The sequence below is a fragment of the Bubalus bubalis genome, chromosome 3 (genome assembly GCF_019923935.1).
Source record: "Bubalus bubalis isolate 160015118507 breed Murrah chromosome 3, NDDB_SH_1, whole genome shotgun sequence".
Taxonomy (NCBI): domain Eukaryota; kingdom Metazoa; phylum Chordata; class Mammalia; order Artiodactyla; family Bovidae; genus Bubalus; species Bubalus bubalis.
The window spans coordinates 69,231,493-69,248,659 of NC_059159.1; the positions used below are offsets into that span (position 1 = coordinate 69,231,493).

The following is a 17,167-nucleotide window of genomic DNA, read 5'->3' on the forward strand; positions in this document are numbered from 1 at the left end:
TGAGTAATCACATTTTCTTCTTCCCACTTTTAAGCATTAACATATTAAAAGGCATTTTGGATAGAAATAATTCTGAAATGTACTGATTATTCTCCTGTATTCTGAGTATAGCATTCAAACATTTGATTTTTCTTACTGACCTATGCTTATCATTAAGAACAAGTTTAGATTATTTTATAATGTAGTAATGTCTGCAGGGTTTATTGACACAGGGTTAGGGGAGGTAACACTATCTTGCTGCTTCAGATCGCTCTTCTTGGCCTGACACACACACACACACACACACACACACACACACACACACCCACCCCCACCCACCCACCCACCCTCCACGTATTTTGGGTTCTTTATACTTTTTTCCCTTTTTAAAGTTTTATCCTGACATCTGTTGTTTTTGTGTTGGCTTGCCAATTTATAGTATCTGTTTTTCTTACTGTTTCTAGTCTTAAGTCCATGGAAACTGGATAACCAAGATTTTTGAGATTGTTTAGCAAAAGAGGTATTCATTACAGACTGGCTGTTTTCTATTATAATGTTCATAAAATAGACAGATTTTTTTGTAAAAAAGTACCTTTTCATGTTCTGTTTTGAACTGTCTTACAGAGAGACAGAGTTACCAGAGCAGTTTTCTCATTGAGTAAATTATAATTGTACCCATAAAGATAAAAGAGAAACAATTTATATTTGTCCTGAAAAAACAAAATGTAATGTTATCATATTTGTTCTCTTCCTTATTTTAAAATTTGGGGCAGGATGGGGAGATTTATGTACATGTTTGAATTTTGTGGAAAACAATCATTTGAAGTAAGAGCATTGTTACATCAGTTGAATAAATATGTGCTGTGCTTTGTTGAGAGAGAATCAGTGAAGGCACTTCTTGGTGAGAAAGATCCATGTGTGGAGACAGACAACAGTACCAGACAAGGGCATGAGGCATCAGATCCTGAACACCTGGGGAGTTGTTCTAGCGAGATCCTTGTGGGTCAGAAAGATGGCTTCATGGAAGGCTTGAGATTGGATGGGTTATTCATACAGAATGAATGACACATAACTGAAGAGAAAGACATACTTTTCTAGGCTAGAAGAATTAGCGTAATCTAACAAGGTAGATTCCAAATGAGTCTGAGGTCAGGGGAAGATCGTAAACTGGTCAACCGTATTAGCAGTGATGCCTTTTCCAGCCCTGGTATCCTCATCTGTAACTTAGAATTCATAGTATTTTTCTCTTGGAGGTTTATGATAAACCTCCAAGAGAGTAAGTGAGGTAATATGAGAATGTTTGCAAAACCATAAAGCCTACTTGTGTACTGTAAGGAGGTACATTTGCCGTATTGGTAGGAGAAAATAGACTAGATCAAGTAAGGCCAGTCTTTGGAAAATCAATAAATACTGTGATAAACAGACTGTTGGTATTGATGCTGAAGAGTTTTTGTTTCATAGTAATTTGGCTGCACTGGTTTAGAGTAGGGGGTGGAATCTGAAGGGTCTCATGCATCACCTAATTATTATGGCTGTTGTCTTAAATTAGGAGTTTTTAACAGCTTTTCGTTGTGGAATTAAGCATATTAAAAATCTTTTTTATTTTTTTCCATACAGTTTGGTAAAGGGAGATACAGCAGCCTCTCTGCCCATCATCAGCTATTCCCTTACCTCATACTCACCCTATGTAGCAGAACTTCTGGTCGACTCCAACGTTGAGCTCCTAGCAAAGAATGACTTGCGCTTCATAGATACTGTCTATAAGGTATTTTGCGTTTATAAAACAATACTTCTTTTAGAAGTCATCGAATGGTTTTTTTAGATCCATATTTTTATAACTCCTTACATACATAGTTGACAGTATTTTCATATGTATTTATCTTATGTAAATGCAGTCTCTGTTATAATCAAGATGCAATTTGTTTGCTTTTATGTTTCATACTCTAATAAATATGACTGGTAAACATCATTATCATTTGTCTATTTTATATTTATTTTTAGTAAAATTTGGTATACTGGTAGAAGTTAGAGTGAATGTAGTTTTATTAAGTAAAATTTGTGGTTCATAGACTTGTGAGTTAATTTATTAATTTAGTTGTTTGTAAGAAGGAACTGCAACTTATGTTAGAACAACTTGTGTTCCTTGAGATCTGAAACTATGTCTTATTATCTACTTTGGCATCTACACTTATACTACATGTATCCTGAACTTTATCTCTGTTTGATTTTTCAAAGCCCTACTTTGTATCATTTTATTTACGTACTGTGGTTTATGCAACCTTAAAAAAATAGTAAAAGCCAATTTATCAAATCAAATCTGCTTTTTTTTTTTCTTTCTGAAGAGTTTGATGAGATGGTAGCTTTTATATGTAGTCTCGGTTTAATCTTCCCTTTCTTTGCCTCTTACCTCAGAAAGCATCCATGGAAGCCTAAAAGGACTTCTAGTTAATCTGAGGTTACACAGAAGAGCTTTTGGAAATTACTGTTTTAATCTGTTTCTTTCGTTTTACACACAAGAAATTGAAACTGAGTAGCCTACTGACTTGTCTAAAAATTGTCATAATTTCTATAAACAAAGAGAACTATGGCTTTCTGATACCTGGTATTAGCCAGCAAAGGAGTTTTTCTAGTTCCTATGAGAATATTTGAAACTTTTGATGATTATCTTTTCCATCTTTCTGGATAGCTATCTGGTACATTCCTAGCTACCTGTTTTCTACCTATTTCCTACTTGATCAGATCTCATAGCACCCCTACAAATCTCTTTAGTGCCCTTTCTATAGTGGCTTAATCCTCCCCCATCTCTTAAAAATGGTAGTACATCCCTGGTCACTTACCATTTTAGATTTTTGAAAGAAATTGCTCCCAACCTTTATGCTGGTCTATTATTTCCTCTTTACAGCTTCTTCGTGATCAATTTAATTATAAACCAATCTTGACAAAAAAGCAGTTTATCCAGTGTGGATTTGCAGAATGGAAAATCCAAATTATATGTGATATTTTGAATTGTGTGATGAAAAAGCACAAGGAGTTGAGTAGTCTTGAGAAGGTAATTTTATTAATAGATTTTTAACTTATGTTAAGTGGCTATATTTTAATATATAAAGTCAATACCTAGTCAGCAAATTAATGCACAGTGCAATTACTGTGCTACTCACAGATCTGAGTGGCCTTACAGTGCCTGATGTTTGCTTTAAATACAAGTCACTTGTTTTGATACATTTGTGACTTGGAACTACTAGTCCTAAACTAATATAACAAACTAACATAACACATTTTCATCACTTTGTAGTTTTCAAAAAACGTGTGGTCTCATTAGACTTGCAGTATTTGGCAGTCACATTTCATGAAAATTTAAATGATAGAGGAATTTAATATATACATGCTACCTTCCCACATAGTTTAGAAAGAAAGAGAAGTCTCTCAGTCATGTCCGACTCTTTGCGACCCCAAGGACTGTAGCCTACCAGGCTCCTCCCTCCATGGGATTCTCCAGGCAAGAGTACTGGAATGGGTTGCCATTTCCTTCTCCAGGGGATCTTCCCAACCCAAGGATCGAGCCCGGGTCTCCCGCATTCCAGGCAGACGCTTTAGCCTCTGAGCCACCAGGGAAGCACATAGTTTATTAAGTCTTAATACCTTTTTTTTTAAGACTCCATCACAACAAAGAAAAAAGACCAGTTCTGCTAAGTCAGAACCTTGTTCAAGTGCTGAGAAGACATCTACTGAACCTGTGGGCATTGATGTCACCGGCAGATTTGTGACTTCAGGAAAGGTGGGACAGTACAGAGACAGTGTGTTGCATTGGTGTTAAGAATTACCTGCCTAACTGATCCAGCACATGAGGTTCACTTTTCTGCCTAACATCTAGAAAAACATTCTACTCAGACATTAGAGTGTAAGGATTGTTCACAATACATATCGTGTATTATCTGGGAACATTCCTAAATTTAGAAGAAGAGGGTAGAAATGTACAGTTGAACATGTTTTCTCTTTTTATTTCTAATCCCTAATTCTGCCTCTTGTGATCGTGAAAATTTACTCTTAATTATGTATCTAATCTTCCTAAAGGCCTCCGCTTTAGTTCTAGGTCTTGATTTATATACATTCATATTTCTGTACCAGGAATGTAGGTTAGCCAATGGTTGATAGTCCTTAAATCTATAATCTGGTTTAGGGATGGTGTTTTGAATATTTTCTATTTGTTGGTCAATACTTTCCCTGCCCTTGTCTGCTTCAAGAAGCTGTGGCCGAATGAGTTCAATGCATTTAGGGATAGTTTTTCTATCTCCAAGGGAAAATGAAGCCATAATATTATTTTATAATGGTAAATATGCTTTCAGCTGTCTTCCACGTGGGGCAAACCCATCGAGACTGAAGGATAGACTATCAGACAAATAATCAATGTGTCATTAGATACAGGATTTGAGTATATTTTAGCTGAAGTAAGATTCAGGGAATTATTTTTCCCCAATTAATAATATGAGTTATATAAACAATATGTGAATTTATTTTTACTTTACTCCATTATAAAATGTAGTGACACTTAACTATAAGAAAAAGGCTCCTATGTCAGTAACTTAAAAAGAAAACTGTGCCTGTTCTGTCTCAGGTAATGAGGGCACTGTGAAAATAAATGTAACTGTCCTGAATCCTTTCCCAACTAGAATTTATCTAAACAAGGAGTTTCTTATTCTGGAATTTTTCAAATCTTCACTGTGCTTTTATAGCACAGTATTAGGTACACTGTAAGGACTTAATGAATCTCAGTTGGTATAACTGAATACATTTTTCAATCTTCTATTTCAGTGTGGGGCTGAGGAATGATCTAAATTGTCTTAACAGAAAAAGATAACAAAATTTTAAGACATTAGACTTGTTTTTAATTTTCTTAAAATTTCTTTTTGTTATCCATCAAAGTTTTATCAATTATATCAAAATTATTAGAAATTTGGGTAGGTATTAAAATTCTTCCAATTTAGAGAAGTTGGAGAGTGTAAGTACACTGGTTTACATGAGAAGCTGAGTCAGTGCTAAAGCGAATTGTCTGCTTCTCCCATGCTTTTCTGAAGTGCTAGTTGTGACTTCTGTGCGTGTGTGCTGAGTTTTCATTGTACATGTGCAGATTGTCTGGAAAAGGAAGTACGCAGAAGAGTCCTGCACAAATGCAGTGTCACCTAAAGCCTTCCTCTCAATGCTTTCCCTTTGTAATTGTTATTGAGGGCCTGATGTTTTGTGGTTTATTTAATAGAAAAAAACATTGCAATGAGTCCTAGTCATAAAGCCAGCTCAGTTATCTATATACATGAAGAGTGTGTTAACCTTTTATTATTATTATTATTTTTTTACTTTACAATGTTGTATTGGTTTTGCCATACAAAAAACAACTTCCTCTTATGGACTGTCTCAAACATTTACCAAAGTATCCATTCAGAGTTTCAGCAATTTGTCAACTCTTTGCTAATCTTCTTTTATCTTAATTGTAATCACTTTTCTCAACATCTTTTCCCCCAAATTGAAACCTTTTGAAACAAGTCACAGACGTCATTGAATAGATTATTTCGGTATTTTGCAAAATATAAAAATGCTTTTTAAAAATCATGACCACAACTTTATCATCACATATAAAATATTAATAAATTTATAATATTTGGTGTATGCATATATGTTAATTTATACTTCTATAAATATTAAATGGAAAATAGGATGTTTGTTTTGAAAAAGTACTCTATGTGTGTTTAATGTAATTGTTGAAGAGAGCATGAAAGCATCTCTGATGTATTTTTCTGTATGCAGAAGAAAGCTGTGGTGATCCGACACCTGTACAATGAAGATGGTGCTAACATTCCTGAAGATACAGTTACAGATGTTAACGAAGCATTTGATGTTTGTGACATAAAGGCTGCTGAAATAACAATTCCTGAATTACAGGTTCCTGACATTAACTGTGAGCAACAAGTAAGAATTTGGGGCTTCTTGAACAGATGCCAGTATTTCTTGCTTTGATGTACGTAATTATTTAAGCGTCTAACCTTTTTAACATTTCTAGTCTTTTAAACTATTGATCATGACATGTAACCATTACTTAAGAATCACTAAGTCTTACTGAATATAAATAAAAAGATATTATTTGCTCCTCATGTTTAGGGTACTAGGAGAGATGATGCAAAGATGAATAAGACATAGGACTTCTTCAAGCTTTACAGTCTAGTGAGAGACATAGACTACTTTGTAGTGAAGGTTCTTTTCCACCTCCTGCCTATATTTATGAATGGAAAAAAGTGATGCACTACAGCCCTTTCATTTTCCTTTTGGGACCCTTGCTGTCCTCTGTGCCCTCTTTCCCTCTCTCTCCATGAGTATTATTTGTATTACTTTGTAGTCATAGACCCCTGTTACAGTGCCTGGTCATTACTGCTTCTGTTAAAACTTCTTTTTCTGTCTTTTATGCCTGTGACTTACATCTTGGTATATAGTTGATGCGTAAAAGCCACCAGATATCCATTAGGCTTATTTCCTGTTTATAGCAAAGGGAACAATCTCAGTGTACTTTCATTTGTTGGTCATTTCCTCTTCGTTTTCCTAATTATAATAAGCTAGTTAGTTACAGTTTTATTTTCCTAACTGATACTATTCTGTCATTTTAGGATATAAAAGTCAATCCTGAGGTTATTGCATTACAGTCTATGCTTGCTGAATGCCAAGAAAAGCTTAAGAAACTGACTTGCATAGAGAGTAGATTAGAATCTTTGGAAGAAAAAATGAAAGGGAAAGTGCTGGTGAATGAAAAAACCTGGGCTAATCTTCTGAGTCGTGTCACTCTTCTTGAAACAGAAATGCTTTTATCCAAAAAGGTATTTTCTTTCCTTTGCTTTTACAGAGTATCTCAGATATAATAAAGTACTTTTATTCATTATTATGTGTGTATTCTTTGGGAAGCTAAGTAAGAGACTATTTTGGGTCTTGGGAAGTGTTTAGTTGGAATGAAGTCCCAGTTGGACACAGCCCGTTTGGTGGTGCCTGTTGTGACTACTGCTTTTCCCTTCATCCAGTAAGATAATCTGATGAACTTGTATCAATTTCTGGTCCTAGTCTATCTTTCCTTCTTAAAAAGTAGATTCAAGGTTTCTATCTCCTTCCACATTTGAAAGATCAATTGTATATGTAGAGATATTTATGTTTTGCTTGTAAATAAAAGTATCTAAGCATTTTTATGTCATCTATATATGTTATGCTTAGCAGTAAGAATATAAATTGAGAATATATCTTTTCATTTTATTCTAAATGCTAAATTGTGTTATTTTAGAATGATGAATATGTACAGTTTAATGAGATGAGTGAAGACTATTCTTCCAGTAGCGACATGGACAGTCTCAATCCAGGTGAGCTCTTGGTGTATTGGAATTGGTGATATGATTAGGAGATTTTACAAAAATGTTTTTATAGTATTCGATTATTTTAATCCTTGGATTCTTATTTTTTTAGAAATTGCAAAACTCCTAAGAAGAAAGAAAATACTGAACTTATAGATAAGTTAAGAGTTGCTAGAAAAGCCAACTTACATATAGTAGTGGAATAAATTCCAATGTACAAAATTGCAAACTTGTAGAGGCATTTTATTCTTTTATTTGCAAAGTGCTTTAGAATAATAAATGGACCTCTGTAGTTTCTCATTTAAACTTAAGCAGTAACTTTCACCAGGAATGGCTTCCCTGGTGCTCAGATGGTAAAGAATCAGCCTGCAATGCAGGAGACCTGGGTGTTTAATCCCGGGGTCAGAAGATCCCCTGGAGAAGGGCATGGCAACCCACTGTAGTATTCTTGCCTGGAAAATCCCATGGACAGAGGAGCCTGGCAGCTACAGTCCATGGGATCACAAAGAGTTGGACATGACTGAGTGCCTAACACATAATAACTTTCACATATGTGAATAATATATGTAAAACAAAACAAAAAAAAACACATTTTTCAGTAACCTGTAATGTGTTACAAACCTCTTATATTTCAACAGTTCACCGATGAGGATAGAATGTGAAGGACCTAAAATTAGAGCAAATCTCCATGTCCCTTAACTTCTTTGGCTACTGGCATTTCCATTGTGGCTGAACAGCAGGGATAAGGTTTCTAAGCTGCTTTTCAGTGATAGCTTTTTTTTTTTTTTTTTTTTGATTCTTAAACTTTTTGAAAAGACAAAGGTCTAAATTTTGTCTCATGTTATAATTAAATCATATTTGCAGAAGAGATTTTTCCAACTGAGAATTCATAGTGAAGCTGTAGTAATAAAAATTTAATTTTCAAGACAATACAAGTGCTTTATTATCCATATTTTACAGATGAAGAAGAGAGATTAAATATTTAACTGCCAAAAGCCACATAGCTACTGAATGATTGGACGTGTTTGAATGGAGGCAAATTAGCTCTGACATTTTCTTCTCAGCACTGCATACTTAGTGTACATGCCAGTTTCATTTCACAGAGAACAATTTCAATATTTAGGTTATTAGGTACAGTTATTAGAGATGCTGTTTCTGGCACTAAATTTATTATAGACTACAAGTTTCAGATTTGGTAAAAGTTGACTTTTTTTCTCTTTATCATTCATTACTCAACAAATTTCTAAGGTCAGTATCAAGACCCTTGAGAGCAAGAACTTTATCTTATGGTCTGTCCAGCATAATGTCTGTATTTTTGTCCCCAGTAAATATTTGTGGTAGAAATCAAGTTTTCATGCATTGCAAGAATACTGAATGCCTGCTATTTGCAAACATTGTCTTTGCCAAGTTCGATGTTGCCTGTTTGGGCTTAAACTTTTTAAATAACATATTGCAGCACATGCTATTAACCCCTTAGTTAAACACATAACCAAGTTTAAGACCTGCGCTAGGACTCAGAGTGATGAGCAGACAGACTACTGTCTGATATGGATTATAGATTAGGAATGAGGTGAATACTTGTCTCAAAAAATTTTTAGTCTGACCCTGATAAATTAAGAGTCAAATTTATGAAGTTTATGCATTATATCTTACTATACATGCTGCCTGGAAGAAGAGGGTTTGACTTCTTTTGATGCTGAGAGCAGCAGTTCACCAATCTGATCTTAGAATCATGTTGGGTTGGGGGTGGTTTCTGTGAAGTTCATGCTGATGAGTGAGTAGAGGAATGGAACAAACAGGCACGAGACTGTGGCTTGATGAGAGACTAAAGTTCTCATGTGGTAATACTCTGTTCCACAATACAAAGATTGTCTGTGTAGGCTTATGGTAAACTGTGTACAATAGTTTAAATGGGTACCTGATTTTTTTTTTTTTTTTTTGCCTTGTTTTTGCAAATGTACCATGACTAAAAATGCAGGGCTTATGGGGTTGATTGGACAGAAACTTGTCTTTTCTGTGATGTTCTGTAATTGATTCAGTTGTAGGAAAGACTTGCCATCATTTTGCTGAATGAATAATATCAGGATACTGGAAAAGGAAAGTTATTCAGTTATATAGAGAAATAAATCTGTGAACCCTGAATTTTAAGCAATTTTTTCCATACATATCAACTAAGGGTAGAATGTTTCTTGATTTTTAGGAAGAATGTACAGTCAGTTTTAGTAATAATTGCCACTATTTTAAGAAAAGAAAATTCATGGGTCAGTAGCCTATATTTAAAAATACATTAACCTGTATATTCAGTTGATTGCTATCATGATAAAGATAATATTACTTTCCTTGATTTTTATTGGCCAGTTTTTAACATCTAGATCTTCATGTGCAGGTCATTATCCTAAAAGAATATTAAGGACTCATCTAGACCTATACCAGTAGCCATTTTATATTGAGATGTTTATTTTCCTTCCCTCTATACATAATATTTTAGATATTTGACTCTCCATGAAAGGAAAAGGTAATCTAAAAATTAATTTCTCCACAGATAGAAAAAGCAAAGAGGAAAGGCATGCAAATATTCCTTTGTCCTCTGGTTATAGTACGGTGTCATCAGATTCAACTCCCAGAACCTCAACTGTTAATTACTGTGGTTTGAAAGAGATCTCAGAGGTAAGAAGAATCTGGCAACCACTTACATGATTTCCTTTGTAATGTCAGAAAAAGTAAGCATTAGATTTAGTTGTAGATGCCATTGGCAAGAAAAATAGTGAAACTATAAATCTTAATCTCATAAAAATTCTTTGTGATAAATAAACAGTACTTGTGCAGTGTTTTAGACTGTGTTTTATATGTTCACGGTCCATCTTGGATTATGATTTGCTTTGAGAAATCGCCTAAATTTGTTGCTTTTTAAATTAAAGGAAACAACAATGCAGAAAATGGAAAGGATGAAAAAAATGTAAGTAACCAAAAAAGGGCAACAGAGATTCATTTCTCTATAGGGAATTGTGTTGGATTATAGTATATAAAGAATGTACATGTGTGTTTCAAACCTTGAAGGTCTCTCAATCAGGTGTAGAATTTCCTTCAAGACTCCAGTGAATAATAAATCCATCTACAGTTATGTGTTTGTGAGATGAGTCACTGTTTTTGTTTCCAACAAGCGATGTAAAACATTGTTAATGAAATTAATTGCAGATTAAAGAGTGCGGTGATATTTTGGTTAATATTAATAGTTAATCAAGAAATTATCTATTTTTGATAACTACTTTGTCAAACTATTAAGTTATGTATGTAGATGAATGGTTTGGGGACATATAAGTATTGTTAAAGTGTTGCTAGTCTTTTTCAGAAAGTTGTTGGTATGATAATACTGAATATGATACTTTCATCTAATACAAATATAAATTATGTGTATTTTTTAAAGAGAAGTTGAAATAAAATATGAAATTGTGTAAGATTATCATGCAGCCTACTACTTTAAAAAACTATAATTTTTTTTTTTTTGAACTTTGAAATGTGCTGAAATAACTTATGCTCCACGATTTAAAGACTTAAAATTGACTCTAGTTGTTTTACTTTCCCTCCTGGCCACAGTATACTTATTAGCAGTACTTGTACCCATAAATAGGCACTGAAGTTTATTTAAGGCTCAAAACCATAATTTCAGCAACCTAAATCCTACACCTCGCTATGGATTAGTTATTTACTTAATATATTATTTATTTATTATATTTCAGGTTTGAAGAAACTGCAGAGTTACTGAAATGTCCAAATCACTAATTATAGAATTGTCTGCATGAACTTCTCTAGGACTTTGGCTACTGTACATGTTGTATATTTTAAAGAGTTCTCTATGCAGTTTTAATACACTGGAATGTTCTTATTAGAATTTGAATTCCATTTGGTATATTTGCTTTTTGGTTCCATATTGAATAAATACTTAAATATTTTTGCGCTTTGATTATACTGCTTTACTGTTTTGCTATTCTTAGGACAGCTGAGGTGCCAGTACACTTCTTTTAGAGCGTAAAGTCATTCCAGCCCTGTATTTTTGTGTCGACATTTGTTGGCAGTGTGCTAAATAATATGTTTTTTAAAGTACAGGCTTGAGGACCATGGTTTACATCCTGTTGGAAACGCTCCACCTGGGACACGCATGTTGTCCCCAGGAGGCTCTCGTACATACCATCTTGCCATCTGTACTAACGAATATGTTGTAATGAAAAGTTGAAAATACTCACTGAAATTTAAATAAAACAAAAATACAACTGTTTCATGTGCATTCAAAAGGCAGCAACACATTTTCAGTTAATGTTGAGGAAGTCATGGCATGATTCTCCTTTTGTGTTTGGAAGCAAGTTGGACAGTTGTGAAAATGTGTTGAGTGTTTTAGTACTCTATTCTGTAACACATTTTAAGACCAGCAGCTCAGACACATATGGTGGCTGTTCTGTATTACAAGATACCCAATGAGTATTTTTGTTTGTTTGTTTTTTTAAATGATGGGACGTTATGTTCTTTTTGAGAGAGAAAATAATCTTAGATGAACTTAGAGAAAAGTGGAATTCATTTTAAATAACTAGATGAATTATTTTATTTACTCATATAATGTAATTTGATATTTTCCACATGTGAAACATTAATAGTAAGTTAAAATTCTAAGTATAAGTAACCTAAAAAATACTTTTATTATTCTAATACCGGGACATGTGTAGTCATCATACTTTAAAATTATGAACTTTTGAAGTTAGCATACAACTTTGAGTTTAGTAGTTTCAGTAAATATTTCTAGAATTAATGAATCCATTTAGCTTTATTTTTTTCAGTTGCAAAAAGTTATAAACCAAGAGAGTATGAAAAACCACTTTGTCAATGAAACTTCTAAAAATTTAGTATCCGTAGGCATGGAATTGTAGCACCACCTTGTGGTTTATATGCTGGTACTTTACCTTTTATTAAGATATGTTCACGGTCCATCTTGGATTATGATTTGCTTTGAGAAATCGCCTAAATTTGTTGCTTTTTAAATTAAAGGAAACAACAATGCAGAAAATGGAAAGGATGAAAAAAATGTAAGATCCCCTCCCACCCCAATAAATCTGCACGTGAAGCACAGGATCTTATTTTCCTTTTGAAAAACCAGATTCCAGTTTTTAAAAGAAATGTTTTGGAATCTTCTTTTCTGCACAAAAGAGAAGTTATCTTCTTTTCTCATGCTCTCTTTTTCCCCTCTCTCTCCTTTATGTAGTATACACATATACCAATTGTTGTTGTTTAGGCTCTTAAGTTGTGTCCACTCTGCGACCTCATGGACTGTAGCTCGCCAAGCTCCTCTGTCCATGGAATTCCCAGGCAAGAATATCGTAGTGGGTTGCCATTTTCTTCTCCAGGGGATCTTCCTGACAGGGATAGAACATGCGTCTCCTGCATTGGCAGGCATATTCTTTACCACTGAGCCACCAGGGAAGCCCTGAATACCAATTAAAAGATTTTAAACATTTTAAATATCCTGATATACATTAAGTGTGCCAAATATAAATTTCTATTGAAAATATAATAAAAGATGTCATATTATCTAGTAGAATTTGGAATCCAAATTTTTTCATGCTTTTATCTAACACACTTACACAGGACTTAATGAAAACAACTCATAAGAACACCATGTGTTTACACTTACAAAGAATCTTACTACTTTGAGAATGTAATTTTTTGGGGAAAAGAAAGCAAATTTGACTTCATTGAAGTTATTTATTATTCTTCTAACTCTCCTGGAAATAGTAGAAAACTTTTTCCTCTTAGGTAATTTGGTGAGTAGCTTGAAACCATAAACCAGCCACTTGAAGTTCTTAAGAAAGTAAGGAAGGGCTCCTGGTGAGATTATTTGGAGCTACATAATTAAACCCGCAGTTAACTAGAATTTTCACAAACTCCATCCCCTTAATTCTCCCCTAAGTGGGATGAAAGGTATTTATTATACTGCCCACAAAGGCATCAGCAGCTAGTGTGGCCCTACCTATACTGTGCTCTGAATACATCTGGATAGAGATCAGATAGAAACACTGAGAATTCATAAGGTGAAGTAAGAAGTAATGTCAACTCTATGAAAATTGTAGGCATAACTCAGGACTATTAAGTTGGAAAAAATGGCTCTACATTTGTTTGTTTGTTTCACTCTAACACTTTGTAATGTCATGTTTTCACATGTAATACATTCCCTGAAAAATAAAACTTCAAGACTTTGGAGGCTGCATTTCATGCTACTCATTCCTACAGCTTTACATGGTTGACAGGCACTTGGGGAGGCATTAAAAAGTAAATGAACCTTGTCAATTTTACAAACTACAACACTTTCTGAGATCCAATAACATTATAGGTTTAATTTTTACTTTTTAACAATTCCCAAGTTCATCTAGTGAAAATGTCAGGTTTCTTACCCTACTCACTCAAAGAGTGATAAAAGACAGCAGTAGTGACACAGAGAACATGCAGATTTATTGGGGTGGGAGGGGATCTTTCAAAATCCGTACTCATTTGATTATGGTTTTTATATCTAATATTTGTAGGTAGGCATGGGGACTGTATAGTATGTATGTCTTATTTGTCTCTAAAGTTCACAAATCACAAAAATTATTTGATTAAAAAAATTTTAATATGAAATATTCAACTCAACATTTTAAGATTAAGAATAGAGCACTTGGATTTCCCTGATGGCTCAGTGGCAAAGAATCCACCTGCCATTGCAGGAGACGTGGCTTCCAGCCCTGATGGGAAGATCCCACATGCTGCGGAGCAACTAAAGCCTATACACCACAGCTGCTGAGCCTATGCTCTAGAGCCTGGCAGCCACAACTACTGGAATCACATGCCTCAACTACTGAAGTCTGAGCCCCTCGAGCCTGTCCTCTGCAATAAGCCACTGCAGTGAGAAGCTGTCACACCACAGCTAGAGAGTAGCCTCTGCTTACCTCAACTAGAGAAGAGCCCATGGCAGCAACAAAGACCCAGTATAGCCAAAAAAAAAAAAAAAAAAAGCATTTATTCAATAAGTATCCCAAATGCATAAATTATTTGAAATATATATTATGGATGGGTATTAAGATAAAGGAGGGCATCATAATTACTGATTTCTGAATCTGACATCTTAATTTCAATTTAACATCAGTCATTTAAATGTTATATCATCTTGCTCTATCTGGTAATGTATTTAAATGTACAAACTAATATGTAGCATAAATTTATAAGTTGATAATTTTTAACATAATTTCCCATACTTAAAGCATTAATATTTCTGAGCCTTAATGCAGTAAGTTTCTCCCAGTAAAAAAGGTGAGCAATTTTTAGAAACTACCATATTTTTAAAAGCTTGCACAAAACTAGGTAGGTCTAATATAAAGCACTAAAAGCCAGAGAATTTTTACCAAAAAAAAAAAATGAGATTTCTGCTTGCAGCAATATGACAAGATATTGAAAGAATTTTTTTAAACTCCTGCAAGAAACCATCAGACATTTTGGAGGAAATGCGCTAAATATTTATCACAAGAAATTGAAAGAAATTCTTAAGGACCTAAAGAAGAGGAAGCAAAAATTCAGAGGGCTTGCAGCGGACTTGGGGTAGTTTGTTAACAGTTGGAACCTAAGGCCTTGAGGGTTTTTCCTTCTTGTTTTCTCATCAGCCTGATTGTGGAATAATTTACATATAATAAAACTTACTTGGTGGTCCAGTGGTTGAGAATCCGCCTGCCAGTTGGGGGGACAAGGGTTCCATTCCTGGTCCGGAAGTTCAGGTCAGCAAAGTCGGAGTACCACAACTACTGAAGCTCAAGCCCTGGAGCCCATGCTCTGCAATAAAGAAGCTGCCTCTGCAATGAGAAGCCATCACAATGAAAAGCCCATGCATTGAAACTAGAGAAAGCCCGTTCTCAGCAAAGAAGACCCAGCACAGCCAAAAATAAATAAAAAAATTTTTAACTACATACAAATGTTTTAAATTAATTCACCAAGTTAACAGAATTCAGTGAGTTTTTATGTTCATGCAATTACCTCCCTAATCAACATCTAGAACATGCTGCTCTGTACCCAGTCCTCCACCTCCACCCTTGTCTTAACAACCACTGGTTTGCATTCAGTCATTTTAATGTTGCCATTTCTAAAATTTCACATAAATGTAATCATACAGTATTTTCCTTTTGAGGTTCGTTCGTGTTGTACTCTTTTTTTTATTATTTTATTTTATTTTTAAACCTGAAACACTGTATTAGTTTTGCCAAACATCAAAACGAATCCACCACAGGTATACATACGCTCCCCATCCTGAACCCTCCTCCCTCCTCCCTCCCCACACCATCCCTCTGGGTCGTCCCAGTGCACCAGCCCCAAGCATCCAGTATCGTGCATCGAACCTGGACTGGCAACTCGTTTCATACATGATATTACACATGTTTCAATGCCATTCTCCCAAATCTTCCCACCCTCTCCCGTGTTGTACTCTTGCCTGGAAAATCCCATGGATGGAGGAGCCTGGTAGGCTGCAGTCCATGGGATCGCTAAGAGTCGGACACGACTGAGCGACTTCACTTTCACTTCTCACTTTCATGCATTGGAGAAGGAAATGGCAACCCACTCCAGTGTTCTTGCCTGGAGAATCCCAGGGACTGGGGAGCCTGGTGGGCTGCCGTCTATGGGATCGCACAGTCGGACACGACTGAAGCGATTTAGCAGCAGCAGCAGCATGTTGTATTAGTTCTTTCCCTCATATCACTGAGCCATATTTCATTGTGTGGAAATACCACAGTTTCTAGATGACTTATCAGTTGATGGACATTGGGTTATTTCTGGTTTGGGAATGTTATGAAGAAAGCTGCTGTGGACATTAGGATCCAAGTCTATTTAAAAATACACTTTTGCTTCTCTTGGGTAAATACCTAGCAATGGAATGGCTGGGTCATGTGATAGGTTATGTTTAACTTTTATGAGAAACGGCTACACTGTTTTCCAAAGTGGCTGTGCCCTGTTACTTGTCCCACCAGCAGTCTGAGAGTTCTACTTGCTCTACATCCTCACCAACACTTGGTTTTGTCAGTTCTTTGGTGGGTGTGTGACCCTGGCTGGTCACTTTCCAAGCGCAACCCCACTTGGCCTGCCGCGTTCTCTTCCCACAGGTGGTGAGCACACCTAACTGAGAAACTGTTACGCGATCTCACCTGTCCTAAGATCAGACCTCTCCATCACCCTAAGGTAGGACGCTCCTCCTCACCAGTGATTAGTAAACAGAAGGTGACAATGTGGTACCTCATGGTGTTTTTTTTTTTTTAAACAATTTGGGCTTTTCTCTAGTTGTGGCGAGTGAAAGCTACTCTCTAGTTGCAGTGCGCAGGCTTCTCATTGTGGTGATTTGTCTTGTTGCGGAGCATGGGTTATGGGGCAAGTGAGCTTAGTAGCTGCGGCTCCCAGGCTCTAGCTGCTGCTAAGTCACTTCAGTCGTGTCCGACTCTGTGCGACCCCATAGATGGCAGCCCACCAGGCTCCCCCATCCCTGGGATTCTCCAGGCAAGAACACTGGAGTGGGTTGCCATTTCCCTCTCCAATGCATGAAAGTGAAAAGTGAAGTCGCTCAGTCGTGTCCGACTCTTAGTGACCCCATGGACTGCAGCCCACCAGGCTCCCCTGTCCATGGGATTTTCCAGGCAAGAGTACTGGAGTGGGGTGCCATCGCCTCCTCTGCCCAGGCTCTAGAGCACAGGCTTAATAGCTGTGGTGCACGGGCTTGGTTGCTCCGTGGCATGTGGGATCTTCCCAGATCAGGGACTGAACGTGTC

The 17,167-nt window shown here is 35.8% G+C and overlaps 1 protein-coding gene across 7 annotated transcripts in view; it reads left to right on the top strand.

Annotated features, from left to right (window-relative positions):
- Positions 1-17,167, top strand: part of CEP44 (centrosomal protein 44) — a 35,255-nt gene that overhangs the window by 10,109 nt on the left and 7,979 nt on the right. For 4 of the 7 annotated variants that reach the window (XM_006056278.3, XM_045164995.1, XM_045164997.1 and 1 more), the window contains 7 exons: positions 1,597-1,744; positions 2,882-3,028; positions 3,632-3,754; positions 5,776-5,937; positions 6,627-6,833; positions 7,286-7,361; positions 9,895-10,019. In XM_006056278.3, the coding sequence (XP_006056340.1) occupies positions 1,597-1,744; positions 2,882-3,028; positions 3,632-3,754; positions 5,776-5,937; positions 6,627-6,833; positions 7,286-7,361; positions 9,895-10,019 (988 nt within the window). Of the gene's footprint in view, positions 1-1,596; positions 1,745-2,881; positions 3,029-3,631; positions 3,755-5,775; positions 5,938-6,626; positions 6,834-7,285; positions 7,362-9,894; positions 10,020-10,270; positions 10,309-11,089; positions 11,302-17,167 lie in introns of those variants that run through there. The other 3 variants (XM_006056281.3, XM_045164998.1, XM_045164999.1) reach the window with 3 other exon arrangements.